Source organism: Heptranchias perlo, chromosome 11, assembly GCF_035084215.1.
Source record: "Heptranchias perlo isolate sHepPer1 chromosome 11, sHepPer1.hap1, whole genome shotgun sequence".
Lineage (NCBI taxonomy): Eukaryota > Metazoa > Chordata > Chondrichthyes > Hexanchiformes > Hexanchidae > Heptranchias > Heptranchias perlo.
This window is the reverse complement of record NC_090335.1, coordinates 54,899,726-54,927,275: the sequence shown is the minus strand read 5'-3', so window position 1 is coordinate 54,927,275 and position 27,550 is coordinate 54,899,726. Positions and strand designations below refer to the sequence as shown.

The 27,550-nt window shown below is 42.3% G+C and overlaps 1 protein-coding gene across 2 annotated transcripts in view; it reads left to right on the top strand.

Moving 5' to 3' along the window:
* LOC137327358 (CD166 antigen-like) overlaps window positions 1-27,550 on the top strand; it is a 229,694-nt gene that overhangs the window by 199,113 nt on the left and 3,031 nt on the right. For both annotated transcript variants that reach the window (XM_067993066.1, XM_067993067.1), the window contains exons 4-15: window positions 750-814; window positions 2,198-2,285; window positions 3,552-3,734; window positions 8,632-8,756; window positions 11,028-11,157; window positions 12,352-12,464; window positions 14,083-14,218; window positions 15,891-16,006; window positions 17,392-17,530; window positions 19,029-19,076; window positions 24,465-24,591; window positions 26,117-26,241. In XM_067993066.1, coding sequence (XP_067849167.1) covers window positions 750-814; window positions 2,198-2,285; window positions 3,552-3,734; window positions 8,632-8,756; window positions 11,028-11,157; window positions 12,352-12,464; window positions 14,083-14,218; window positions 15,891-16,006; window positions 17,392-17,530; window positions 19,029-19,076; window positions 24,465-24,591; window positions 26,117-26,219 — 1,373 coding nt within the window. In that variant the 3' untranslated portion in view covers window positions 26,220-26,241. The remainder of the gene's footprint in view (window positions 1-749; window positions 815-2,197; window positions 2,286-3,551; window positions 3,735-8,631; window positions 8,757-11,027; window positions 11,158-12,351; window positions 12,465-14,082; window positions 14,219-15,890; window positions 16,007-17,391; window positions 17,531-19,028; window positions 19,077-24,464; window positions 24,592-26,116; window positions 26,242-27,550) is intronic.

Below are 27,550 nucleotides of genomic sequence, written 5' to 3'. Positions count from 1 at the left end.
TAACGATAAGCAGGCACCAGTCTTTCTCACTTGTACCTTTTTATTTCCCATGTTTTAGCCTGCTTTAATACTTCGTACCAATCTTCAGCAGTTTGTGGATAATATTAAGTTTACTATACCTTTTGTAAAGCTGCTCAAGTAAACACCTGTAATGTACTTAGATACCCATATACGGCAGCTTAAGATTATTCACCTTCATCCTCATTCACATTTTCACTCCCCTTCAAGTATGACACCATTTATCAAATATTGTTTCAGGTGTGGCAGGCAGATGTTTACTATTTGTACTGCCCATGCAATTGCCACCCACACCAGCTCTGTATGTTGTTATATTTTCCCTCAGCGGTAAAGAGAGTTTGTCGCTGGATCCTTACTTTGTCAACCACAGCTGATAGAACTTCTTCAATAAAGCTATCTTTACATGTTCAATGATTGTCTTTCATTACTGCCCAAAATAGTGCACTCTACTGCTGGATTGACCCCATGTACTGTGCAGCTGAACTGAGCCAATATGCTTGTTATTTACTTAGCAGTTGAGTACCACTGATAATTATTGTAATTGTGTATTGGTTATAATGCACCCAATCTTGCAGAAAGCAAGTAAATTTCCTGAGAGTAAATTTAAAAAATATAAAGTAAGTAACTCCCATTTACTGTGTTCTATTTGCACTAAGTAATTTCAGTCCTTTGGTATATATTTTCTAAAAGGTCTTATGCCCAATCCTTATTTTGTTTCTTTCTCTATGCAGAACAACCATCTAATCCTGAAATTATACAACCGGCTCCATTCCTTGATGAAGGGAAACTACAGCAGGTATGTGCAGAACATAAACATGAATGATTTGGTAACATAGGCAAGAGAGCTCATTGCTCCAGATTGATATCCAGAATTACTCGGAAGGTCTGGGCATTATTCAGTTGTATTTCATATAATAAAGGGTGTATTAGAAAAGTGATAGGAGTACAATTCTAAAGAGGTTGAAATATAGCTGTATATGGCATTAGTCAAATGCTATATGGACCATTGTCAGTTCTGGTTACCCAATCATGAGACAGGCATAATTGGCCTTGAGAGGTACAAGAGGAGGAAGCAATAAAGATGAGATTTGGGCATTTAAGTTATGAGAAAATCATAATGAAATTGAGCTAGTCTATGGTGGAAAAGAAGTGCCTTGGAGATGATCTAATTCAGGTTTTCAAGACTGGTCAAGTTAATCCAGACAAAATGGTCATTAGTGCAAAGGGATCAAATACTAGATGTATAAGTTAAAACTTGGAAGTTATGAGGAAGAGGAGGAGTCAGGTGCAGCTCTTTGACAAATGGTAATAAACTTATACAGTAAGTTACCAAGGAAGGCTATTATAACAGACAGTATAAATTAATTCAAATGGCATGCATTTCTGGAAACAGAAAGGGATTGGGGGATGTGTTGAAAAGATGGGCAGGTGGCATTGATCTTTTCAAAAGGGACAAGCTTGTTGGGCCTAATGACCTTCATTATTCCTAAAAATTCTTATGTTCTATGGGGACACACACTATACTGTTATATACACCTCACAGATGAATGAGTCTAGATATATTTATAAACTGCTTAATTTGTGCTGATTAACTGAAGCTCTTAATTGCACTTTAAAAAAAAAACATTAACTATACATTAAGTGACAGGCAACATCGTCAGAATTGGTTTTCAACATCCAGTCAGTTTAGGGAATCTCACACTCTGATGAAACAGAGAATTGAGCAATCTTTTTATGATTGAATCACCTTTTTGAATAAGTGCAAAAAATGCAGTGATTTGAAGTTGACCTGACTTCCATTAGTACAATAAGGAGGTTTCTGTTAAGGTTGAGGGCCAGGCAATGAAGCGAGAGCTTCAATTTCCAATTGATATGTTGCATTGGGGTAAAATTCTGTTGCACTTGCTGCTGGCACCCGTCAGGAGCATATATTAGGAAATTGTGCACTCCCAGCCCATCATTTTCTATCCATTAACATTAACTGGTATTTCCCTCCATCAGACTACATAAGCAAGGAGCATTGATGCAGGTACATCCCCTGTCTGTAAAGATTTCCACATAAATTTCCCTGCAGTATGTACTTCAATAGAGGAAACATTGATGGCTAGTAATGACACAAAAATAGAATCTTGTGCTTCTAGAAATGTAATTTTTTTTTGCATGTTCCCTCCCACTTCAGGTTGGCGTGTGTGTTGTGAACAATAGTTACCCAGCTGCCAACATTACCTGGCAGTACAATCTTAAGAATGTGGACAACAACAGCCCAGGTACAATTCTAGAATTTCAGATCAGTGATCATGTATTGAATGGTTTTACTATTTCTAGTTGATTTGAATGATGCCATTTCTAATGCAGAAAGATGGGAATACTGCCTTCAGGGTACATGAATGTACTGTTCTGGAATTTACTAGAATGATTCCAGGGATGAGGGACTTTGGTTACGTGGATAGACTGGAGAAGCTGGGGTTGTTCTCCTTGGAACAGAGACAGTTGAGAGGAGATTTGATAGAGGTATTGAAAATCATGAAGGGTCTAGACAGAATAGATAGAGAGAAACTGTTCCCATTGGCAGAAAGGTCAAGGACCAGAGGACATAGATTTAAGGTGATTGGCAAAAGAACCAAAGGTGACATGAGGAAAAACTTTTTTTACAGAGCGAGTGGTTAGGATCTGGAATGCACTGCCCGAGGTGGTGGAGGAGGCAGATTCAATCATGGCCTTCAAAAGGGAACTGGATAAGTACTTGAAAGGAAAAAAATTTGCAGGGCTACGGGGATAGGGCAGAGGAGTGGGACTAGCTGGATTGCTCTTGCATAGAGCCGGCGCGGACTCGATGGGCCGAATGGCCTCCTTCTGTGCTGTAACCTTTCTATGATCCTTTGATTCTTTGTGTGTGAGCTGGTGTGTGACAGCAGGCTGTTTGGCCATCAAACACATCAGGTTTGAGCCTGATCCTAGCCTTGCAATACAGCAAACTTCACTGGATAGTAATCGAGAGAGTAAACTGGCTGATTTCTCTTCCACCGCACCCAGGCCAATAGCACTGAAGCCAATTGAAGTAGCTCTACTACCATCCAACCTGAGATCAGTACTGCACGCTCGTAAATTGTTCTAAAATTTTTGTGCTTTTTTTCCCCTATTTTCTTGTCCTCACACACCCACTCAGTCCTTCTAGGATGAGATAACCCAGTCAATGTGCATATTTTCATAGACACCACCAGCCTGCTGTTTGGTCAACCCACCACCAAATACACTTGAATATTATTGGGTGGATTCCCAGGCCAGTATGGTCCGCTTCTCCAACATGATCCAGTCAAGAATGGTAAAGATAACTGACGGGACTTGACCTTTTCTGAGTCTTCAGCCTCCTGTTGCAGCAAAGGCTTGTATGCGAATGTCGCTAAGAGATTAGGATTTAAACCTAGTCAGATGGCACCCCTCAGATACCACAGGTACTGGGCTGTCTAAGGCATTTTGATCAAAATGCCGTAATGAATGTGTTTTACTAAATTGCTTTACTAACTGTTTCTCAGGTGTGAAGATTGTCGAGAAGATTACTCTTAGTGACAAAGGTTTTTACAACACAGTATCTTCTCTGGAGTACTTGTCAAAGAGAGAGGAAGGAAGAATTTCTTTTACCTGCCAGGTGACTTACTTTGAAGACATAGACAGAAGAACATCCAAAGTATCTTCGCCTGTAGCTGTGTTTGTACACTGTAAGTAGGAATGATAAGATCAGGTACCAGCTAATACACTGTTGAACATCTAACAAATTGAATGATCTGTTAACTCTCGTATAGAAAGATAGACTTGAACCTTTATACAGCACCTCTCACATCCTCAGGACAACCCAAAGTGCTTCACAGCCAATGAAGTGTAGTCAATTTGCACATAGCAAGGCCCCACAATTAGATATCATCAGTTAATCTGTTTTTGGCAATGTTGGTTGAGGGATGAATGTTGGCCAGGATACCAGGAGAACTCCTTTGCTGCCTCAAATAGTGCTATGAAATCTTTTACATCCATCTGAACAGGCGGATGAGAACGCAGTTTAATATCTCATCGAAAAGATGGTACCACTGATAATGCAGCACTCCTTCGGTACCAAACTGAAGTGTCAGCCTAGGTTTATGCACTCAAGTCCTGGAGCGGGACTTAGAAACAAGAGTGCCACCATTTACCACTGTTAAGTGTTTATCAGGATTGACCTCTTTTACTCTCTAGTTGTCTGTAGATATTGTTTATACATACACTATAGTAACCTTACCTGCACACTCCGGATTGTGTTTTCAAGAAGCATAAGTTTACTTGCCATTCATTCTGCGTATGCACCTAAGAATTTCAGTTTTGTCCTGCTATCTAACATTGTTAATTGATTCCTTGCCTCAGTTACTGTCCCCCTCCCTTTCAAAACTGCCATCATGAACTGCCCACCTCCTCAAAAAAAACCCTAGAACCCTGTCTTTGCAAACTACTTCCCCATCTTCAACTTCTCTTTCCCTTCCAAAGTTCTTGAACATATTGTTACCTCCCAAGGGGGAGACCCATGGCAACTGAGGCCCCTGCTCCTCCTGGCCCACAAAGAAACTTTAAAAAAAAAATTAAATTTATCTCACAGCATCTTCTATCCCTGGCTGCTAATCCCAGCAGCTTTGGCCTAGCGGGGAAGCTACCACTGCTCCCCCACTCAGGCCTTGAGTTAAAATAGCAGACAGGGCCTTGATGGTGTCGTTGGAGTCCGATCTGCATATTTAAAGAGGACCCCTTGCCGCCTGCAATTTAAAATTGCAGTTAGTCAAATCAGGGTGGGAAAGGAGTGGGTAAGTCCACCATGAGAGTTAAAATCGAGTTCCATGTTTGAATCTCTCAGATCAGGTTTCTGTTCTGCCACAGAATCAAATTGGCATCCTCTGTGACTCTGACCATTGTGCTTTATCACTCCTCGCCCTTCTCAGCGTTTCTGCTGCTTTTGACACGGTCAAACATATTATCCGCCTCCAACACCTTTCTTCCATTGTCCAGCTCAGTGCGATTGTCCTCACTTGGTTGTACTCTTACCCACCCGATCGTAGTTAGAGCATCTTTGGTATTAACTTCTCTTCCTGCCCTGGACCGTTACCGCTGGTGTCCCCCAAGCTTCTATCCTTGGTCCTCTCCTCGTCCATGTGTACACTGAGGACGTCAAGCTCTACCCCTCTCGATCCCTCCATTGCCACTGTATTGTCTGATTGCATGTCCGATACCCAGTTTCTCCATTTAACTTTGGGAAGACTGAAGCCATCGTCTTCCACCCCCACCACATACACTGTCTCTTTGCCACCGATTCTCCCTCTCTGGCCATTGTCTCAGGTTGAACCAGACTGTTTGCAATCTTAGTGTCCTATTCGACCCTGAGCTGAGCTACCGACCTCATATACTTTCCATCACAAAGATCGCTGCCTACTTCCATAACATTGCTCGCCTCCGCCCCTGCCTCAGTCTATCTGCCTGTGAAACCATGAGCCATGCCTTTGTCACGTCCAGATTCAAGTATTCCAGTGCTCTCCTGGTTGGCCTCCCATCCTCCACCCTCTGTAAACTTCAGCTCATCCAAAACTCTGCTGCCCATATCCTGTCCTATTCACCTATCACCCTGTCCTTGCTGACTCACATTGGCCCCCAGTCCTACAATGACTCTTATTTAATATTCTGCTCCTCGTATTTAAATTCCTTCAAGGCCTTGCTACTCCCTCGCTCTGTAACCTCCTCCAGCCCTACAACTCTGCACCCCTCTGACTCTGGCCTTTTGTGCATTCCCCCTCCCTTTGCCCCACCATTGGCGGCCATGCCTTCATTTGTCTAGGCCCTAAACTCTTTAATTCCTCCCTAAATCTCTTTGTCTCTCCATCTCCTTCTCCTCCATTAATGCTCTCCTTAAAATTCACTCTGACCAAGCTTTACTAGGGAAAGGTAATCCCGTAGGGGATTGATTATTTTCCCTAAGAGGCCCCTTGCTCCATTCGGAGCAAAAGACTAATAGGAATCACTTCTCAGGGCCTTGGTGGGTGCCCTCTCAGCCATCAGAGCAGTGTGGCACAGCTCTGAAGGTGATGCACCCTTGCATGTCCGTCCCAGTCATACAGTTGACCCCCATGCATGGGATTTGGGATGCGGTCTCCAACACTTGCACTAGTGGAGTGGATCCCAAGAATTTCAGGCCCTTATACACCCGGTGAGAAAGTGAAATGCTGTGAGATGGACTGCTGATGGGCGTCTCGCTGACCTTTTTCTTATAACTTTTATCTTAATACCCTTTGGAGTCAGACCTGACTTCTGAGTTATGTCGCCATCTTTGTATCAGTATACATGCAATACCACTTTGCTCCCTTACTCAGGAAGTAAAAGTCTTTCATGTGATGGTGTTATGATTTGGGTTTTCACTCTCATATTTTCTGCTGATGCTCACACAAAAATTAGCTTTCGTAAGTGAGCCAATGTTTCACATTATCAGAAACTTGACTTTATACTAAGTATCTCGGCTGTAATGTGCAGAGGGCAAACAATGACCCCTTTCTTTCCCATTGGTATGTACATAAAAAACTATCTAGGTTACCCCTATACCTCCTGACCTCTCTGAAACTGGCTGAAAATAACGCATTGACAGATACTACTCAGACTGAAACTATAAATCAAGTTTATTAAGAAGTAATATTAAACAGAAGCAAAAAATGTAAAACATCTGATTTAATTAGATTACAGTACTTATAGTAGCTCTTTCAAAACAATACAAGTTCTGAACTCATAACTTAAACTATGCATTATAGCTACTGGCCCTTATAGAAATACAGTGGGAAGGAAACTGGAGAGCCCAAGCTGCCAGCCTGATTATATGCCTCTTGAAGTCAAGCTGGTACAAAAGGAAAATACAATAGGGTTCCTTCACAATTAATCAAAACTATCAATCAAAGATAGATTTCAAAGTGATTAGCAGTTTCATAATTCAGCTTTTAAACAAGTATTTTCCTGGACAGATGGAGCATGAACAGCTGGCTATTTGTCCTCAATTCTTCATCAAATTACCAGAACAGAGAACCTTGCCTGGTTGATGCAGACCACATGGCGGTGATATCATCTTGTAAATGTGAGAGTGAGAGAGGTTATTTCACATGGTCACTCACAGACATAGATTCAAATGTAATTAGAGACATCAGAGAAGAAAAGAAACCCAAAGTTGCATTATTTGAATATTTGAGTCATGGATAATTCTAGCTTGGATCATTGGGTGCACATTTCAAACCTTTTCCTATATAGAAAAGTACAGACAGCTCACCCAGTAGTCGCAGAGTCAATACTGGCAAGCTAGAAGTCCTAATTAAGAATATATCACGTAGAGATTCTTATGATCTGAAACAGGAGAGATTTTTGATTTGTTACAGTCGGTTCTGCCACAAAAAAGGTGGCAGGAATGACACCCGGAACAATCACTTGTTGCCAATAGTGCTAAAGTCATTCTAAGTGATCAATCATGAAGTCAGCTGGCAATGAGGCTTTTAAATTGATTAGTGTATTGGCCTATGACAGACCGATAGTAAATGAGATGGCATCATTGTGATTAGTGAGTTGTAATAATAAAACTATTAACTTGTACAAAGAGCATGTGATTTATTGCAGTCAACAAGGGCCCCTCGTGCACATTTAAAGTTGATTACTCCTTACTTCAATCATTATAACAATGCCTCATTATCCTATTGTATATTAGCTCCTGTATATACCACATTTAAAGCAATTTAAATAATTGGGTAACAAAATGTTATTCTGCAATCATTGAACAGCAATCCTGGAATAGCATCGAGACTGGGACTTTAGATGCAGTTTGCAATTAGCATATGCAGCTAACATAGTCAGGAGTCACAGAATCTTCTGGTTGTTAGGTTTATCCTGTACTGATATAGAATAACATAATATGGCAGTTAAAATGGTTGTTTATTACAAAACCCTGAGATCACTGGTTTGACTAACTTCAGTTACTGCAAGGTATACTTACGATAAGCTGCATAAGAGCAAATGAAGTGGTGACTCTCCCTCCAATATTCCTGCACTTTCCAGCGGGATAGTATGATTTGGCCCCTATTTGATGCTTCACTAGAGTGACGTGATTGAAATTGTGGGAACTCAGGAATGTAGCTGGCTGTGGACATAAACTTTTAACCTTTCATGTGACATCCCCTTATCTCCTTTAAAGAAAGGAAACAAGCTTAAAAACCCTGCCCTGTAGAAGTTTTTCTGATTGCTCGTTGATGAATCATACAGACTAGAAGGCTCCAGGTTCAATCATCTGTCTGTGCTGCAGTGGCTGACTCAGCTGGGGCAGCAGTGGGGGTGCTACAATTGCGCTCTGTGCTTCTGGAGTAGGGATGGCAAAAATCAGCCAAAGTTCCTGTTCCTGATCACTACAGAGTCATAGATTGATCTTCGGTCATTTGGCAGTGAATAATAAGTGCCCTATTTGTTGAATAACAGAATTATTCCATTTCAGAAAATGAAATGCAAAGGGATTTGTAGTGGGAAATATACGACGCATACTCAGGGCTAAAAGAGTTAACATCTGCCATTCTCTCTCCTTTTTTTGTTCAGACAACACTTCAAGGGTTTCATTGCAAGTGTCACCAGCACAAGACATCGAAGAGGGGACTAATGTTAGTCTGTCGTGCTCAGGTGATGGGTACCCTCCACCAGACAAATTCACCTTCACCAAAAACGTAAGTCAAATGTAACTATTAGATTGGTCTTAATTTGTTCTCCATTTAATTCATTCTTTGTTTTTTAGCTCCCTTTTCTCCTTATTTGTAAATGCCACATACCCACCTCCCAGCTTAGGGACTTCCCACCCCTGCCCCATCATTTACCTTGTAAGGGGTCGATGGAAGTTCCGCTGTTCACAAATTAATGTGGATACAACGGAGATCCAATGTAACTGGGTCGCCATTGTTTCTCTGGGATTTTACTGAAGTTACAGCAGGAGACAAGCAGAACCCCAGCAGGATTTAGGGCCATAATATGTACACCAATATCTATAATAGCTTCATAAACATAAGAACATAAGAAATAGGAGCAGGAGTAGGCCAATCGGCCCCTCGAGCCTGCTCCGCCATTCAATAAGATCATGGCTGATCTGATCCTAACCTCAAATCTAAATTCATGTCCAATTTCCTGCCCGCTCCCCGTAACCCCTAATTCCCTTTACTTCTAGGAAACTGTCTATTTCTGTTTTAAATTTATTTAATGATGTAGCTTCCACAGCTTCCTGGGGCAGCAAATTCCACAGACCTACTACCCTCTGAGTGAAGAAGTTTCTCCTCATCTCAGTTTTGAAAGAGCAGCCCCTTATTCTAAGATTATGCCCCCTAGTTCTAGTTTCACCCATCCTTGGGAACATCCTTACCGCATCCACCCGATCAAGCCCCTTCACAATCTTATATGTTTCAATAAGATCGCCTCTCATTCTTCTGAACTCCAATGAGTAGAATCCCAATCTACTCAACCTCTCCTCATATGTCCGCCCCCTCATCCCCGGGATTAACCGAGTGAACCTTCTTTGTACTGCCTCGAGAGCAAGTATGTCTTTTCTTAAGTATGGACACCAAAACTGCATGCAGTATTCCAGGTGCGGTCTCACCAATACCTTATATAACTGCAACAATACCTCCCTGTTTTTATATTCTATCCCCCTAGCAATAAAAGCCAACATTCCGTTGGCCTTCTTGATCACCTGCTGCACCTGCATACTAAACTTGTGATTTTCTTACACTAGGACCCCCAGATCCCTTTGTACTGCAGTACTTTCCAGTTTCTCGCCATTAAGATAATAACTTGCTCTCTGATTTTTCCTGCCAAAGTGCATAACCTCACATTTTCCAATATTGTATTGCATCTGCCAAATCTCCGCCCACTCACCCAGCCTGTCTATATCCCCTTGTAGGTTTTTTATGTCCTCCTCACTCTCTACTTTCCCTCCCATCTTTGTATCATCTGCAAACTTTGATATGTTACACTCGGTCCCCTCCTCCAAATCGTTAATGTAGATTGTAAAGAGTTGGGGACCCAGCACCGACCCCTGCGGAACACCACTGGCTACTGGTTGCCAGTCCGAGAATGAACCATTTATCCCAACTCTCTGCTTCCTGTTAGATAACCAATCTTCCACCCATGCCAGAATATTACCCCCAATCCAGTGATTCTTTATCTTGAGCAATAATCTTTTATGTGGCACCTTGTCGAATGCCTTCTGGAAGTCTAAATACACTACATCTACTGGTTCCCCTTTATCCACCCTGTACGTTATGTCCTCAAAGAACTCAAGCAAATTTGTCAGACGTGACTTCCCCTTCGTAAAGCCATGCTGACTTTGTCCTATTAAATTATGTTTATCCAAATGTTCCGCTACTGTCTCCTTAATAATAGACTCCAAAATTTTACCCACCACAGATGTCAGGTTAACTGGTCTATAATTTCCAGCCTTCTGCCTACTACCCTTTTTAAATAGGAGTGTTACATTAGCAGTTTTCCAATCTGCCGGGACCTTTGCTGAGTCCAGAGAATTTTGGAAAATTATTACCAAAGCATCCACAATCCCTACTGCCACTTCCCTCAAGACCCTAGGATGTAAGCCATCAGGTCCAGGGGATTTATCCGCCTTGAGTCCCATTAAAGTATATGTGTGAATGTACACATATATCTATCATAGCTTCATAAAGTATATGTGTGAATCTACACCTATATCTAAAATAGCTTCAAAAAATGCAAATATACAGTCTTGAGAACCCAGTAATTTAAAAAAAATTAATAACCACCTACCCACAGATGGATTATTATACTTCACTGTTAAGACCTTGTTTCAATCAGTATATGTTGTCAAGATTAGTATGTCCTGACAATCAGCAGATTTTTAATATGTTGCATTTCATTTGTTGCCTCCACTTTATAATGATCATATGTATGTTGAACATATGTGTACAATATCAATTTTGTAGGGACAGGAGAAAGCTGTCAGCACAAACCAGTACGAGCTGATGAATGTGACGCAAGAGGATACCGGTGAATATGCATGTTTGCAACAAGATAACCCTGACATAAAGGATCCTGTTAACATCACTGTACACTGTAAGTGATTTTTTTTTTAAAAATAGAAATATTTATGGATTTTTTGCCCTGCTTTATTAAATTTGAGCACACGTATTTCCTAATTTGGGTAATGCTTACCAAAATAGTTTAGCATTTTCCTGCCACGTAAATGTGTATACATTTACTCATCCCTTTTTGATGGCTGTTAAAATCATATTCATTGTAACAATTCAAGGTGGCAACAGGCTTCTGAAAACCTGGTTTTCTGCTTGATTGTGGAACTTTGATTTGTCTGTAGAAATCATTCGAATCAAAAATAAATTATCTGAGCTTTGGACATTTTGAGTGAATGCCTGAAATAAATATGGGGAATTTCAACACAATTCCCAATAGATATAAGTCCATAACACAAAACCACCAATAATTCAGCTCAATTTTCCACAATCTATAAGAATAGGTAAAATCATTACATTTCTATTTTTTATTATTATTATTATTATTCTGCATTAACTAGCATTAGTCAATCAGAAAAAAAAAACCATGGGATTAAAGGGCAGCATGGATACAAAATTGGCTAAGAGACAGAAAGCAGAGAGTAGTGGCGAACGGTTGTTGTCAGATTTTCATTTCTATTGATGTCGATGGAAATTAAAATCGGGAGAGATGTAAAATGGGCTGCTGATTCACTATTGCCTGTTTTACACTATCGCACAAAGTCACAATTACTCCCAGGGAGTTGAAAAGCACTTGGAATTCCCACTCCTTATCATTACTCACTGCTGGAAGTGCAAATGTATGGATGTTGGTTGATAACAGGATTGGACTCACCTGTAATACTTTCCATAGTAGAATAGCCTGCCTAGGTTTTACATTCCTTATCACTATCTAGTGACCATTGCTGAATGGATGTCAGGTAATGACTAAATTGGGCTCAGCTGTAATTTCCTTTATAGTGAAACAGCCTATCAACTCTCAGGGCTCACAAATGTAGACTGGCCCCTTGGTTGAGGTACCAGGTGATGTCCTAGGCCTGTGGAACTGTACCCCAGCAAGGAGTCAACAACTTCGAGAGATGGGGAAGGGAGGGGAGGAAATTTACAGAGACAATCAGCAACAAAAAAAGGTTTCTCACTCTTAAAACTCCTGAGTTTTATTCTTGGAAACAAGCTGGAAATGTAGGGGAATCTGAAGAGGTGGAGAAATAATAACTTTATAATATCCTATTATTAATAGACTTGGCCTTGACTATGAATCCTAATGAAAACGTCTCCAAGCTGGTTGGGGAGAATATAACCCTGGAATGCATCGCTGTCTCCTCTGGAACTGTGAATGTTACCCTGATGAAAGTAAGCTATTGAATATTACTTCCAACCTATGCTAAGCTGCTAGAGTTATTGCTCAAGAATTTGGTTAGAGAGTTGATGTGATATGTCAAAGAAATGAGAAGTGAATGTCAAAATTTAGGATTTTAAAGAGGTGAACCTCTCAAATGCCCAAAATCCCTTTCTCAAATTAGCCCATCTTTACTTTGTCGGTTGCTAGGGTTTCAATAATAATTTACTAAGCTTCACATGACTTTACATATTCTTCCCTTCTTTCTGTAAACTCCTTGGTGCAGATTTTAACTAAAGGCAGAGAATGGCGGGCATTGTTGCCAGCATGAAGCCCGGACCGTCTTTACAATCTGCCAGCAAGCGATAACCGCCAAATGGGCATCTTGTTGCAGCTCCTCGCTTCTGGGAGGATGGGAAATTGGTCAGCTCTCACGTTGAGCTGACCGATAGTCAGAGCCTGGGGGAGCTGGGAGTCAACCCCTGGGAGGACCTTGGATGGGCCGACAGCAGCGCAGTGTTTTTTGTGGGCCCAGGAGGAGCACGCTTTGTCCATTTGTGCCTCAAAATTGCATTTGGGGTCTTGTGCACATCATAGATGGTGGTGGTTGGAGCGGCAGCATAAACGGGGCCAAGAGTGGCTCAGTGTCATTTTTGGGCCGCTATTGTCATGTTTGCTGGCTAAGGGAGTTATATTTAGCCCTCTTGAGTCATGTACCAATCATATCTCTTTTTCTCGCCCTCTCTTTTGCTTGGTTTTTGCTTCTTCTTTTCTGTCCATTTTCATTTTTTCTCTTGATTTTTTTTGTCCCTTTTTTTTTCTTTTCCACCCCATTTTGGGAGACAGTATATGAGTAATTTGGGACATGACCTATGGTAAGTGTAACATGGTTGGGAGAAACAGATGACTTTAACCTTTGGTTCCCAAAGCTCTCCACCACTGGTGTTTTCCTCGCCTCATGTCGGGGTCAGTTGATAGAGATTGATTGCTATTATTAGTCAACAACTCCACGATCATTGCATCATGGGACTGCCATGGTTTGGCACTATCAGGCAATAATGGAAGGGTTCCCCCAGTCCATGGGTGAGATCTACTGCCAAGCTGTGTGAGGATTTGTAGCAAAAGAGGAAGCTGTTTCAGGGAAGGAAGGATTTGGCCTACAATAACCTGTACTCTAGAGGAGTAGTTAGCCTTACAGAGGGTACCTCTCTTTGCCAAAGCTCCTCATACGAGGATCATGATTAAGCAGTTGGTGTCAAGTAAGCCAGGTATGTGGCATTACGTTGGGTGTCTGAAACATCAAGGCGGCTGGCACATTGCAAATTGCTATGTGTGGGTCCTTCCATCATGCTGAAGACAAATGTTTGTTGTAATCTTGATGAGGCAGCTTTGAGATTTGGGACCACGCTGCTGGAGACCAGGTGTGAGAATCTTGCTGAGTTCTCTAGTGAAAGTTGACTTTTGGTACAAACGGTGATAGTATACAGGCTGATAGTTGATGTGCATGCTACACGGATATCCAGTGTTCCTCTCTGGGCTGTGGTCACTCCTTGCACTTCTATTTCTTTCAGAAGTTAAATCTATTCCTGTTTTAGTACAAAATGCTTCTGACATGTTCTTTCTGTGTTTCAGAAAAATAATATTTACCCAAACCCCATCACTCTGGAATCACTGCAGTACTCGCATTCTGGTACTTACACCTGCCGAGCCAAAATAAGGGAAGTAAAGGAAATGAAGAGAGAAAAATCAATAGTCATACGAGTGGAAGGTAAAACAGCACTAATTAGGCCCACTTTACAGTTTTCTGGCTATTTGCTCCCCTACTTTTCTGAAAGCAGTAATTCTGAGTTATAGTTTCATGAGTATCCAGTCATCTTTCAGTACCTCAATATGTAGCCACTCATTATGTGTAAATTTGTACGTGGGTAGCAGTGACTTTGGAGGGCATGACAGCTGAGCCCAATCCTGCTGTCATCTGATAACCACACATATTTTAACCCCCCCCCCCCCCCCCGCCCAAAATGGGTAAATGTGTGAAACCCGACCCCAACCCGTTACGAACACTCCTTCCGGTTTAATTGCGGCTGGTTTGGGGATGTCCGAGTAGCCTGCTCTGGAGAGGCGGGTCCGTCATTATAATATTTAAATGAGGCTCTGCTCCTCAGAATTTGGGAGCCATTTGAATTAAATGGTTGCGGTCCGGGTTTCCCAGGGCTCAGGAAACCTGGCAGCCAAAGGGCAACTGGAGCTGACAGATCCAGCTGGTAAGTGCTTTTCCAGCACTGCCTGTGGGCCATGTGGAGCAGGAGTGCTTCCCCCGGCCCCTCAAGGAAACCTGCCGCAATCTTTAGACTTCCCCGCGATCCGTCTCCCTCCCCACAATCTTCAGACCCCCATCCCCGCGGTGGTCTTCTGAACCCCCGCCCCCCGCGGCGATCTTCCCCTTGCTGCAGCACTCGAGCCTCCCCTCACCATGCCTCGATCTTCTCTGACTGCTGGTGACTGTCCCCAGAGTTCCCCGGCTGTGGCCTTCCAACACTGGCTTTCTCATCCGGCAGCTGGTCAGCCTCTAAATCCGGCCAGCTGCCGGGCAAGAAACATTTAAAAAATGCCAACAAGGTCCTGCCTTTAAATTTAACAAGACCTCCGCGTTCCTGGCTTTTCCTAGTTTTCCAGCCACGGACGCGCACACCCGCTCCCTCCCTGCCTTCCCATAAATATCGGGGCCGCAGTTTTCATGGTCACTCCAACAGCAGTCAAGAGCTTTTTCCATAGCCCAGTGGTGCTGAGGCCAATTTTCACACTCATATTGCCACCTTGGCTGAGATCAGTTAAGTCAACACAGACTAGGAATTGAACGTGGGACCTTCCTAGGCTGTGTGAATCAATATGATAACCAGAGAGTTTTTACCAAATGAACCATCAAAGAGGCACTTATTTTACTAGTGTTTTACTAGAGACACCTTAAACGGTCTGGAATAAGTTAGGGTAAGTGGACAATCAGGAGATTAAAGTGTTGAATAACTAGCTGGTAGAGTTGTTCGCAACGTAGGTTAATTTTTCCATGGGGTAGATTTCCATTTGCATCGTTAGGGCAGTAATCTGGCGGGGTAGGTCACGTGACTCTTATTGAACCTGCATGATTTTCATTCCATTAATTTCAATTGGAATAAAAATTGGTCTGGTTCTATAAGGGGCAGACGATTTTAGTTAGGCAGGGGTATTAAGGGTTATGCAACCAAGATGGGTAGATGGAATTAAGATACAGATCAGCCATGATCTAATTGAATGGCGGAACATGCTCAAGAGGCTGAATGTCCTACTCCTGTTCCTATGTTCTTCCCCGCCAGATTACCACCCAAGCAGTGAAGACAAAAAATCTATTCCTATGTTTCCTTAAGATGGCCTTGATTAGTAAACCATTTGACTCTTCGTTACAGGAAAGCCAAGGATAAATAAATTGACAAAGAAGGTCTTAAACAATACTAAAGTGATAAGCTGTGTTGTGGAGGGATTCCCCAAGCCCATCGTCCAGTGGAGCATCAATGGAACAGCTGTAAGTAACAGAGGGGGGAGATCTCCTCTTCTAATTGAAGCAAAATTGTAGCCAACAGTACCTTATAAATTGGACAGGCCATTTTCCAACTTTACACTGTCAGTGGAGCTCCTCGCCCACTGACAGCGCACATTGGAAGCTCAGATGAGCTGCAGATGATTTTCTGACTATTTGAAGTGGGTGGAAAATCATGCACAGCGTATCCAGATTTCTGATATGCACGGTCAACAGGCAAAGCATCACACCGACAGCATGAAGACCGAAAATAACGTCTCAGATAAATGTGAGTGTATTTCACAATGATAATGGCCTTCATTGTTTTTTTTATTGGTGATCATTTGGAAAAGTTTCACTTTGTATCTTTGCAGTTTTATCCACTGGGGATTGCATTAAAAATCCACCCCAACTCCGATTGGAACAGGGGAAAAGCCTACTGCGATAATACAGTTTTTAAAAAAATTAAATTATGTTTCTGTTTATGCCTTGAAATTATACTCTTTAATATTAGTAACATATTTGTTACTGAAGCCCCTTTGCTACTTTAGCAAAGGCTTAAACTGTTTATTTTAAAGGCTTGATTTTTAAAAAAAAAGGTTCTTCACTGTTTATTGGAACTTTATTCTCTGGTCCCTTTAAAATCAGGAAGTAGTACATGGTTTTTGAACTGTAATTGTCACAGGAGAATTGTTCAGGTTCACACACGAAGAAAGGAAATTTGGGCAAGGAACAGGAGTGCTACCAGTGCCCATGGGGCCATACCTGACCTTGAGTACCTCACCCAAGTGTCCATTGTTCATACACGTGAATCACTGGATAGTAATCAGGAGAGGGAATCGTGACTAATTTTCTTTCTTTCCCAAGGGAACTGAGGCTAATTGTACCATCGACATAACACCCTGACCAAACCTTCCTGGACTATATGGTTCAGTTCTACATTGTACACTGCCTTTACCAAATGAGACATCGGGGAACTCCCTTTAGGCTCTTTCTGAAGGAAATTATCCAGTAACGTGCAGATTTTTGCTGTGGGCACAATAGGAACTGAATGGAGACTTTCCAAACTCGTGTCAGATATCTGATAGAACAAAGAGACATTCATCTCATCATCCAGAGCTGAATTTGAATCCAGATTCCAAACGTGAAATGACAAAAGGACAAATTTAGCAGTCCTGTGCTACGCAATATGGAGGCTGGCTAGATGAGGTCATAGGGCTACAACATCTTAGTGCTGATTCTCTGACCCACACTACTGTTGAGCAAGGCTCCATGCTGGGAGCACAGGATTGTTGAATAAACCCCAACTTGCTCTGAGATTTCCATAACATACAATAAATGCTATGCAGGTCCCCAAATGTGAATAAGAAATGGAAATATTTTCATTGCAGCCAAAAGAAGAACCAATAAAGGACAGAAGATTACAGTGGTGCCACAAGATTACAGTGCAACCTTCAGAAAACATTACTGTGACGTGCACAGCCATAAACACCCATGGACAGGATCAAGATACAGTGAATCTAACTGCCAGTGAGTATTCGGCAACATCCTGCAAATGAAATATAAATATAAATTGAACTTGACGACCAGCCTAATAAAAGGCCATGTGCAATGTTTTTGATATTCAGCAATATTATTCCATTTACACTGTGAAAGCATTTCTGAAACTTTTTCGATGAATAATTTAAGGGAAGTGCTTTCCCACAGTTGCTCATGTATTTCAGTGTTCACAAACTCAGCTTTCTGACTGGCCACATACTGTGTGCTGAAAATGATTTGAGGATAGTGCAACTCAATGGAGGACATCTCTGAGGCACTTCAACATATGATGAGGTGCCAGCACAGCACTATTAATGGAGAATTTTCCATTACTACTTGAATCCAGGCAGTTGCAATGGACCAAAAGGAAAGGGAAGCAGGATGCAAGGATATCCTTAGTATCTGGTACCCAACCCTCTCCCACCTTTTATCTTCACCCTCTCCATCTCCATCATTACCTTTCTTGTTTTTCCCTATTTTATCAATATTGTTAAGGTCAGTACCCTTTTGAACTTCTCATGTTCTTTCCAAGCTCACTGCATCCTCACTGTGTTGAAATTAAGACTCATCGTAATGTCTCTTTCTCTACTTTATTCCTTTCCTGGATCTCGAAACTGTGGAGTCCCTTACCTCCCCCAGTTTTTCCTGTTTCCTACAATCTGCAGACTTTAAAACCCAAGCTTGGTGTCACCTGCCCACCACTTCTTGATTTATCTCCCCACGCTTAATGATTTCCTGCACTTTGGGCCTGGCCCATCACTTAGAGTTTACAGTAAAAAACACAGTGGCTGAAACATTAATTGAGGTGCAATAATGAATTTGTCATCTTGTCTCTGAGACTGTCCTTTCTGTTGAAAGTTACCCTTATTTATTCCTGTGACAATGATAATTGAGCGCACAGTCACACCACGAAAGGTTGCAATCATCTCAGCTGTTTCATGTAGTTGCTCAGATCCACTGAGCAGTCGCCGCTGCAGAAAGAGTCAACTCATTACCATAAACTGTTGCATTGCTTTTAGTAGCCACTGCTCATATCCAGTGGTTGGAACGGAAGATGTGCTGGAGCCATTTTCACTGTGTAATTTTATTTACCAAATTCTTTAAAGGTACAGGGCTATTTGTTGGCTCTCTGTTTTTGGCAGCATGGGATGATTGTGTGGGATTGTTTCACTAGTAATACTTCATGGGCAGTGATCACCACTTTACTGTTAAAATGACTCATATTTTGCAGTGGTTTACCCCCCCAAGACTCTGAGCAATTGTGGGAAGTGTTCCTCCCTGAGTGTCCTATTTCGAATACCCCTGATTATGTCCTATGAGCCACCTCTCACCTCTATCCAGAAGTGAGCGGCTGCTTTCTTCAAACTGTTTCTCGGGAACAAAATTTGAATGGCCATCTTGGGATAAAATACACCATAAAGTTAGGGAGCTGGAATAAACATTCAGGAATGTATTCCATGGGTTCAAATTAACTCTTTGTATTTTTCAGTGCGATTCAAGGAACCAGTGGATGAAACTCTTGAGCAAGACCCTCTAGGTGGGTACTAGAATCTCACTCCAGCTGTAGCCTGCCCGTGAAAATATACAATCTGATGCATCAACAAAGTGTTGAAGCAATGGAAGTGGATATTGGAATGATATTCATCTTCATTCCTGAAGAGAACACTGGTTTCGTTCACATAGCACGGGGTCCTCCTACTTACACTTTTATTCCTTCCTGCTTTTATGCCTCTTTTTCTTTCCTCCCTATCTTTTTTCTTGATGGTGTTGACTTTTTGCTGGAGTACAGTTCACTGCATTCATGTGTGAACGTATATATTAAGCATGGTCACCCAATATCCACATACACACGCTGGCGCACACACATACACCCAACAGGATCACTGGATAGTGATTACAAGCAGAAACCCTGGATGATTCATATTTTCCCTCTCCAAATCTGGAAACACTGGATTGTAGCACCTCACTGCTACTCTGCCAAGGTCAGCTAACTCAGATTGAACCGTGTACCATCCTGGTCTGTGTGGCTCAACGATTTTATTTAAACTCATTCCTAGGGAGTTGCGAAACTTGGCGATAGTCAGTGTGGGCTGGGTAACAGATTATATGCTAAATACAAAGGGGGTGAATTTCCGCAGGGGTTCTCCCGCTCACCCGCCACAACTTTGGCGAAAGAGCCGCGAAAGCGCTGGAATAATCAGGGTTTCCATGGCTCTTCCGCCAAAGATATGGTGAATGAGATGGAGAACCGCTGTGGAAATTCACCCCTGTAAAGTGTGTGCCAAGCGCTTTCACTTGGAAGAGAACATCAGCCCCAGAATTCAGATGGTTTGGTAAGGCCTCAGTCCAGCAGATGTAACTGGAGGAAGTCAGAATTCGGAACCGTCTGCGATCCGCCCTAAATTCACCTGGAAAGGAGGGTGTAAGATGCATTATGCAAACTTGGTTTCGCCCAGGATGATATCATAAGTCCTAAATATCATCATTTATGATCCTCTGATCTAACTTATGTCACTATAAAACAGGGATAACTTAGAACAGCAGCTTAGGAAGGCTGGTGCTTGGATCTTGAAGATGAACTGCTGTTCCATTGTGCTGTTAGCAACAGGTTCACACCTTTGGATTGGTCCTTTGTCATTCTTTTCTTGCTCTTTATTTTGACACCTTTTGCTTTATTTGAAAGCCTCCCTCAAGACAGTTTCATGTTCAGGAATGTCCCTTAAATGAGGAGGAGCGCTGCAAAATGTTTCCCCCATGGGGATTCCTCTCTCTATTTTTTGGAGAAGAAAGAGGCAGCTCATAAGGAGACATTGCAGGAGACCCAGACCCTCCTGCAGATACCCAGCCACCAGGATGTATAGGCCCAGAAGATTATATTAGACTGTCTTCCTGGAGTTATGTGTAAGGAGGCTGTGGTTCACCCCAAAAGCCCCAAAGAAGCTTTGTACCATCCTGCAGGAAGATCTACAAACTTCTTCAAGAATCAGGACAGCACTTCTGGGCTCAGAAAGTTACTACTGCACTTCATTTTGTGGCCACTGGCTCATCCCAAGGGTAACAGGTCACTGTCAGTTTGCTGGCCATTCATGCATAAGGCAAGTCATTCATGCCCCATTTTCTAGGGCAACTCAGTTCATTACATTTGGCGCAGAAGCAAGACAAATGGGTGACTGGGCCATTAATTTTTATCAGATTTCTGTGTTTCCACACGTACTTAGATAGATTGCACTCATGTGGCCATATGAGCCCTTACTGTCAACCCACACCATTATGTCAACCAAAAGCGATTTTACTCTCAATGTCCAATTAGTATGCGACTACAGGCACAGGTTTCTATGTGTCAATGGCCAGTATGTGGGTATCTGCCATGATTAGTTCATCCTTCAGGGTCTAGTGTTTACACACTTTTTCAGAATCAAGGGCAAGGCACTAGCTGGCTTCTTGAAGACGAGGGGTATCCAAAACTATGGCTCCTAACACTATTGAGAAGGACCATCCGTGAAGTACGGGTAGTCACATCTGCACTCAAATTAAACTTGAACAGGCCATTGGCGTGCTGAAGGAAAGATTTTAGATGCCCGGTTTGGTCCAGGGGCTCCCTCTAGTATGCTCCCAATGTTGAGTTGTGAATTGTAGTGGCCTGCTGTCTCCTCCACAATTTTGCTTTTCTGAAAGGCCTGTAAATTGAGAAACCCGAAGAGATTGAGTCAGAAGCTGAAGCCCCAGACAAAAGATATGAGGAGGTCACAGCAGGGGCACAGACAGCTGATGGGAGAGAGCTGCAAGACAAACTCATCAGACAGATTTTCAGTAAGATTATAGATTTACAACATCTGTAATAACAAGGAAGCTGCATATAATTTACATGTACAACTCTTCATAACACACTCCATTAATCATTAAAAGCGGAAGCCTCAAGTCCAAAAATATCTTTTCCACTTCCAGTGAAGTTTGCAACAGAAAAAATTATAAACATCATCACTTTTTTACTACAACGTTCATATAAGGCTTCTGGAACAGAGAAGTCTTTAGACTCATGACTGTGCACTCCCCTTGTGAGTTTTTGCTGCTTCCTCATTCCTAATCTAACACTTCTAAGTGCGAAATGAAGGCCTGGGGTCTGATGATGCGAATGGTTGCTCTATATGATTGAGCTTCTTGGGACGGAGGTGGCCCTCGACCATGTCCGTCCTATTTTCCGCACTTCTGCCCTCATCACTTCCCCTCCCTCCCTCCCAGAACCATGACAGGGTCCCCTTTGTCCTCACCTTCCACCCCACCAGCCTCCACATTCAACGCATCATCATCCGCCATTTCCACCACCTCCACCGCGATCCCACCACCAAACACATCTTCCTCTCCTCTCCCCTCCCCTTTTAGCATTCCGAAGGGACCGCTCCATCTGTGACACCCTGGTCCACTCTTCCATTACCCCCAACACCTGCGCTCCTCCCCACGGCACCTTCGCATGAGAGTGGAGGAGATACAACCCCTGCCCTTTCACCTCCTCCCTTCCCACCATCCAGGGCCCCAAACACTCCTTCCAGGTGAAACAGCGATTTACTTGTACTTCTTTCAATTTAGTATACTGTATCCGCTGCTCACGATGTGGTCTCCTCTACACTGGGGAGACCAAACGCAGATTGGGTGATCGCTTTGCTGAACACCTCCGCTCTGTCTGCAAGCGTGACCCTGAGCTTCCGGTCGCTTGCCATTTTAATTCTCTGTCCCATTCCCACTCTGACCTCTCCGTCCTCGGCCTCTTACACTGTTCCAATGAAGCTCAACGGAAGCTCGAGGAACAGCACATCATCTTTCGATTAGGCACTTTACAACCTTCCAGATTAACATTGATTTTAGTAACTTCAGACTATAACCACTGCTCTCCTTTTTTTGTCTGGAACTGCAGGTGCTGATAACGTTTCTGCTGTTGCCATTTACAGCTGCTCTAGACCAATCTTTTGTTTCTTAACCTGCCCCATTACCACCCTCCTTGCCTTGCACCATCATCTCTTTTGTCATTTAATCACTCTTGCCCTCCACCCATCTCCGTCCTTCCCTTTGTTCTTTCCTCCCCTCTAGTCCCCCCCTCCCACCCCTTTTCCTGGCTCTATACTTGCTTAAAAACTTTAACTCTTTAACATCATCCAGTTCTGACGAAAGGTTTTCGACCTGAAACGTTAACTCTGTTTCTTTCTTCACAGATGCTGCCTCACTTGCTGAGTATTTGCAGCATTTTCTGTTTTTATCCAATTATGTAAACCCTCCAAAGTGGTGATGGAGATCTCTGAATATATTAGATATTGCGCACTCACTTCCATCACTCACTGAGAAGTCAGAGACTCTTCTTCCTGGTTCCTGTTGGCCATGTCTTCACATTGTTGCATTTTGGTTCTGCATTAAGAGCAGTCCAGCTTTAAATGCAACACCTCTGCCCTTACAGGAGCTTCTGTAATTTTCCAGGCCTCCCAGTGCCTTTGTCCAATATTCTAAAGAACTGTCCAACAATTTCTAACAGAGTCAGCACTGGAGGGCATTGGGCGGGCAGAGGTTCCACCCTCCCGCACCACCAGTGATGGATGGCAGGACTCGGAATTTCAAGGCCATAATTTTTATGCTTTCACCGAATGTTTGACAGTGAAAGTGCGTTAAACATACAGTGGCCACTAGATGGAGCCTGTCTGCCAATTAATTTATTGTGTGCTGTATGAAGGACATAAGCTGGGTTGTGATGTGAACAGAAGTGCAGCATTTTTCAGCTCTCGTTCACTCATACCTAAGGTATTCACAATTCCTACTAATTTCACAATCGTAAATACAGATCAAAAATGTTCCCATTTTTATTTTGTATTTGAAGTCAGAAGTTAAAGGCTGCACTTTTTTGTATTTTGTGACTTCTTTAGTCTGTGTTACAGCTTGTGGAGAGCATTTACTTTTTGCTGCTTGTATTTTTATTGCCATCACAGCAAAGGAAGTAAAAACCCGTGTCCTACCAGTCTCAAGACATCTCTAGCAATATCTTCTCGTCCCACACACTATCACCTCTAAAGCCCTTCAAGGATATATCCTTGGCCCCCTCCCCTTCAGTGACAATATCCACAGGCACAGGATCAGTTTCTGTTTGAATGCTCCCAGCTTTATCCCTCCACCCACTTGCCTTGACCAAACGAGCACCTCACTGGTGTCAGACATTAAATTGTGGGTGAGCCAAAGTTTCCTCCAATTGAACATGGAAGACAGTAACTATTATTTTTGGCCCCCACTGTAAACTTTGTTCCCTCGCCACTGACTCCATCCCCGTCCCTGTCCCTGCCCCAGCCACTTGCTCAGGCTGAATCAGTTTATGCTAAACCTTGGCATCATGAGCTCCAAATCCTATATTCCATCCATTGCCAAGGCCAATTACTTTCCAGACTGCAACACCGCTTGCCTCTATCTCTTCCTAACCCGCTGCCAAAACCCTTATCCATTCTTTTGTCAGTTCTAGACTCAATTACTCCAGTGCCATCCTTGCTGACCTCCCATCCTCCATAAACTAAAATGGGGGAGAAATTCAACTTGAGGCCAAAACGGGCAGCAATTCAGCGAAGCAATTGCTCCGCGCAGCGGCCTGTGCCGGCCTGAGGCCCAAGCCAAATTTGGCATCGGGCCTCATTTGAATGGAAGTGGCAAGCTGTGGGTGCCAAACGTTTTTTCCGATGTAACTCCCTGGTCGGGGGCAAAGCATTCCTGATCTGTGTGGTTGGCTATCACATTGGCCAGAGCATTTACCCACAGAGCTATTAATTTCTGTCAACCGAAAGGATAATTGAGTGAACAGGTGATTGTTAACCATATTGGGTCACAATACGGTCTCATTGATTTAAAAAAATTGGTTGCATATTGTGACTCATTAAATCTAACTGGAATGTTTTTCTTCCTGTAGATCCAAATAAGAAGAGTGACAAGAACAAAGGTAACGACCAGGCCAAGGTGATAGTGGGAGTCATCGTAGGCCTACTAATAGCTGCAATCATCGCTGGTGTAGTTTACTGGCTCTACAAGAAGAAAAGGTATGCAACAGTATATTCACTCAGCAACAACAGCTTGTATTTGTATGGTGCCTTTCACACAACAAAGCTTCCCCAAGGTGCCTTACAACATTTTAATAGCTTCTCACCTCACTATGGAACAGGAAAAATCCCCAAAACTTCACTCACCTGAATTGCCTGGACTCATCCGAGCTCCCTGGTAAACACATGGGTTCCTGAAAGGAGCCTCATCCTTGGGCCTCCTTGTAATAATCTGTAGTGGGGAATTTTGCGCAATGACAACATTTCTTTCTGTTCCTATTTCTTATCATTTAAATATATTTGAGCAATAAAAATAGCAGAAGGATAAACATTCCCTTTGGAGAAGCAGTCCTGGGGAATTAATTTGGTGGAGCTATTGAACCTGACCATGTGTAGGCAATGCATTTTACTGGTGATTTACTTTGTGATCAGGTGCTTCCACATTGGCAGATAGATTGGTTCAAAGTTGCTGTTCCCATTAAAACGAATGAAGTTGCTTGACAACGTGGCCTGTCAGCGACATCACTGGAACAGCCCAGGACAATAGAAGGACCAAATGCTTAGTCATCATTGGGGTAGAATATTTGGGCTGGGATAACCTGCTTCTGGACTTGCCGGAAAGTGAAGAAAGACTTGCAGGAAAGTGGGCGCAGAAGCAGAAATTCCTGGCCCTGATGTTTTGTCTTTTGAACATCAAGGGATATTTTTAAAAATATACTAGACGATCTACTGTTACACATGGGGAATGGAGAGCAATTGTAGTCTTCAGGTGAAGTTGGGTTAGCAGGTGGGGAATAATTGGACCAGAGCGTACAGACATAATTCAGTCACCACTTTAAAAGCACACATTCTGTTTTTATTTTTATATAATACTTTATTTTATCCTATTATTTTGTTAACTAACCAAACTCGCAGTAATTTAGGATGCAGAGACGGTTGGAGCATAGGAATTTCTCTGCAGTACAGGCTGAGGAGTTGAGAGTTGTGAAACTGAGGTGCTACCACACCTGATGGGAGGGTGTAATTACAATGTAACACGTTTACTTAAGAAATAGGAGCAGGAGCAGGCCATTCGACCCCTCGACCGCATTCAATCAGATCATGGCTGATCTTCAACCTCAACTCCACTTTCCTGCCCGATTCCCCTAGAATCCAAAAATCTATCTATCTCAGTCTTGAACATACTCAATGACATAGGCACTTTATGTTCTAAATGTAGACATAGGAAGTAATAATAGAATATAGTTGACACAAAAATGTGATAACAGGAAGTAAGATTTTGTAGACAGAAAGTTCATGCAGACACAAAATGTTTTAAAACAGATAAAATTTAATTTACATAGTGACTGTAGAAGTACTTTGAATTAAAGATAGGCCCCTCACTGTCTTCACTTTAAAGGGTCCAAATTGTAACAATGCTACAGTAGCGGTTTCTTTTGTTGCTGAATACTGGGTCTTTAAATATAAATTGAGATTGATACTGCACTTTGTGATTCTCTCTGTTCTTTAAACCTCACTCTAACAGCCCAACATCAAAAAGCAAAACCAACGAAAGAGGCACTGCTGATGAGATCAAGAAGATAAATAAGGGAGATAACAACCACACAGCAGGCTCCTCAGCTGTATAACCACGTTGTCTCAACAAACCAGGTACAGCTCTCCATAAAACACAAAAGCACTTCAGCCACTCCTAATAAATTAACTATAATTGCACTGCTACATTAGATATCATTACTTTTATTACAATGAGAGTGCCACTGTATGTTGAAACTAATAATAGATGGTAGAGTGTGAGTATTGAAACTGTAATTTAATGGAGGCCTTCAACATCATAAACCTGAAAAATAATGCTGAAGTGGTTTATGGATGTCATCCAAATCCCAAGATTCAATTAACTGAAGAGCGTGGGGTTATCTTGATGACTGGACTATAGAATAATGGTCATATGATTTACAAAATTGGATACTAAGGGAATTATCCTGCACTTCCAAAGCAAAGTTATGAGAATTAAGAGCCTAAAATTACTTTTCAAAATGTTTGGTTTGGTGTATTTCCTTGAAATGTCTATAAAAATATCTTCTTGTATTCTACACATTTTTACAAACAAATTACATATTATTTTGCTTTAATTTTGCACTTTTGGCAACACCCATCTGCTCTTGTTCATAGTGAACAGCCTGGGCTGTCAGCTCAACCCTGATGAAATGATGTTTTTTTTAATACCAATAGAGGCAAATAAGAGTTAATGTCCTGGCGTCACAAGTGATGTAATGTTGGCTGCGAATAACAGAAAAATTGTCATCTTTGACAAAATCTCAAGTTTCTTGGCAGCAGTGTTTACAAATATGTTTCAAATTCCGTGGACTCCATGTCCAATTACATCACAGTCCTGAGTTTAGGTTACTTTCCAAAATCTAGAAGCACACAGTTGACATGTCTCCATGTTGCTATGGAAATGGTCATCAGTAATGAGTTCCACCAACTTACTGCACCCTGTTCCATGTATCTTGGTCATCTGCTTTAACTGAAACTGAGCATTAGCTTGGACTGCACATGGTCTTGCTGTAGGGATATGTTGTGTTTTTCACCATCCACTAGTTTGAGTTTTTGAACATTGACAAAGGGAATGCTACAATTTCCACACCACCCCTTTTACTCCAATATTTTCCCCTCCTCTTTGAAGGTGCTGACTCTCACTGGGCAACTGTTCAATGCCTGGTACACTTCGTCTGAGACCTCACCCATACTTCATGTGCATCCTAAACAGGCTACTCAAATGAGGACATAATGGTCCAAAACTGTTATCACAGCCAAGCCCGATACTGAACCCGGGCGATGTCCACACATCCAGCTGTTGTCATTAGAACAATGAACATAAGACAGAAAACATTGGCTAATTATTTCTTCTCCTTACATGGGGGATGCTGAGGTCAATTGTTGCCTCTTACTGCCACCTGCT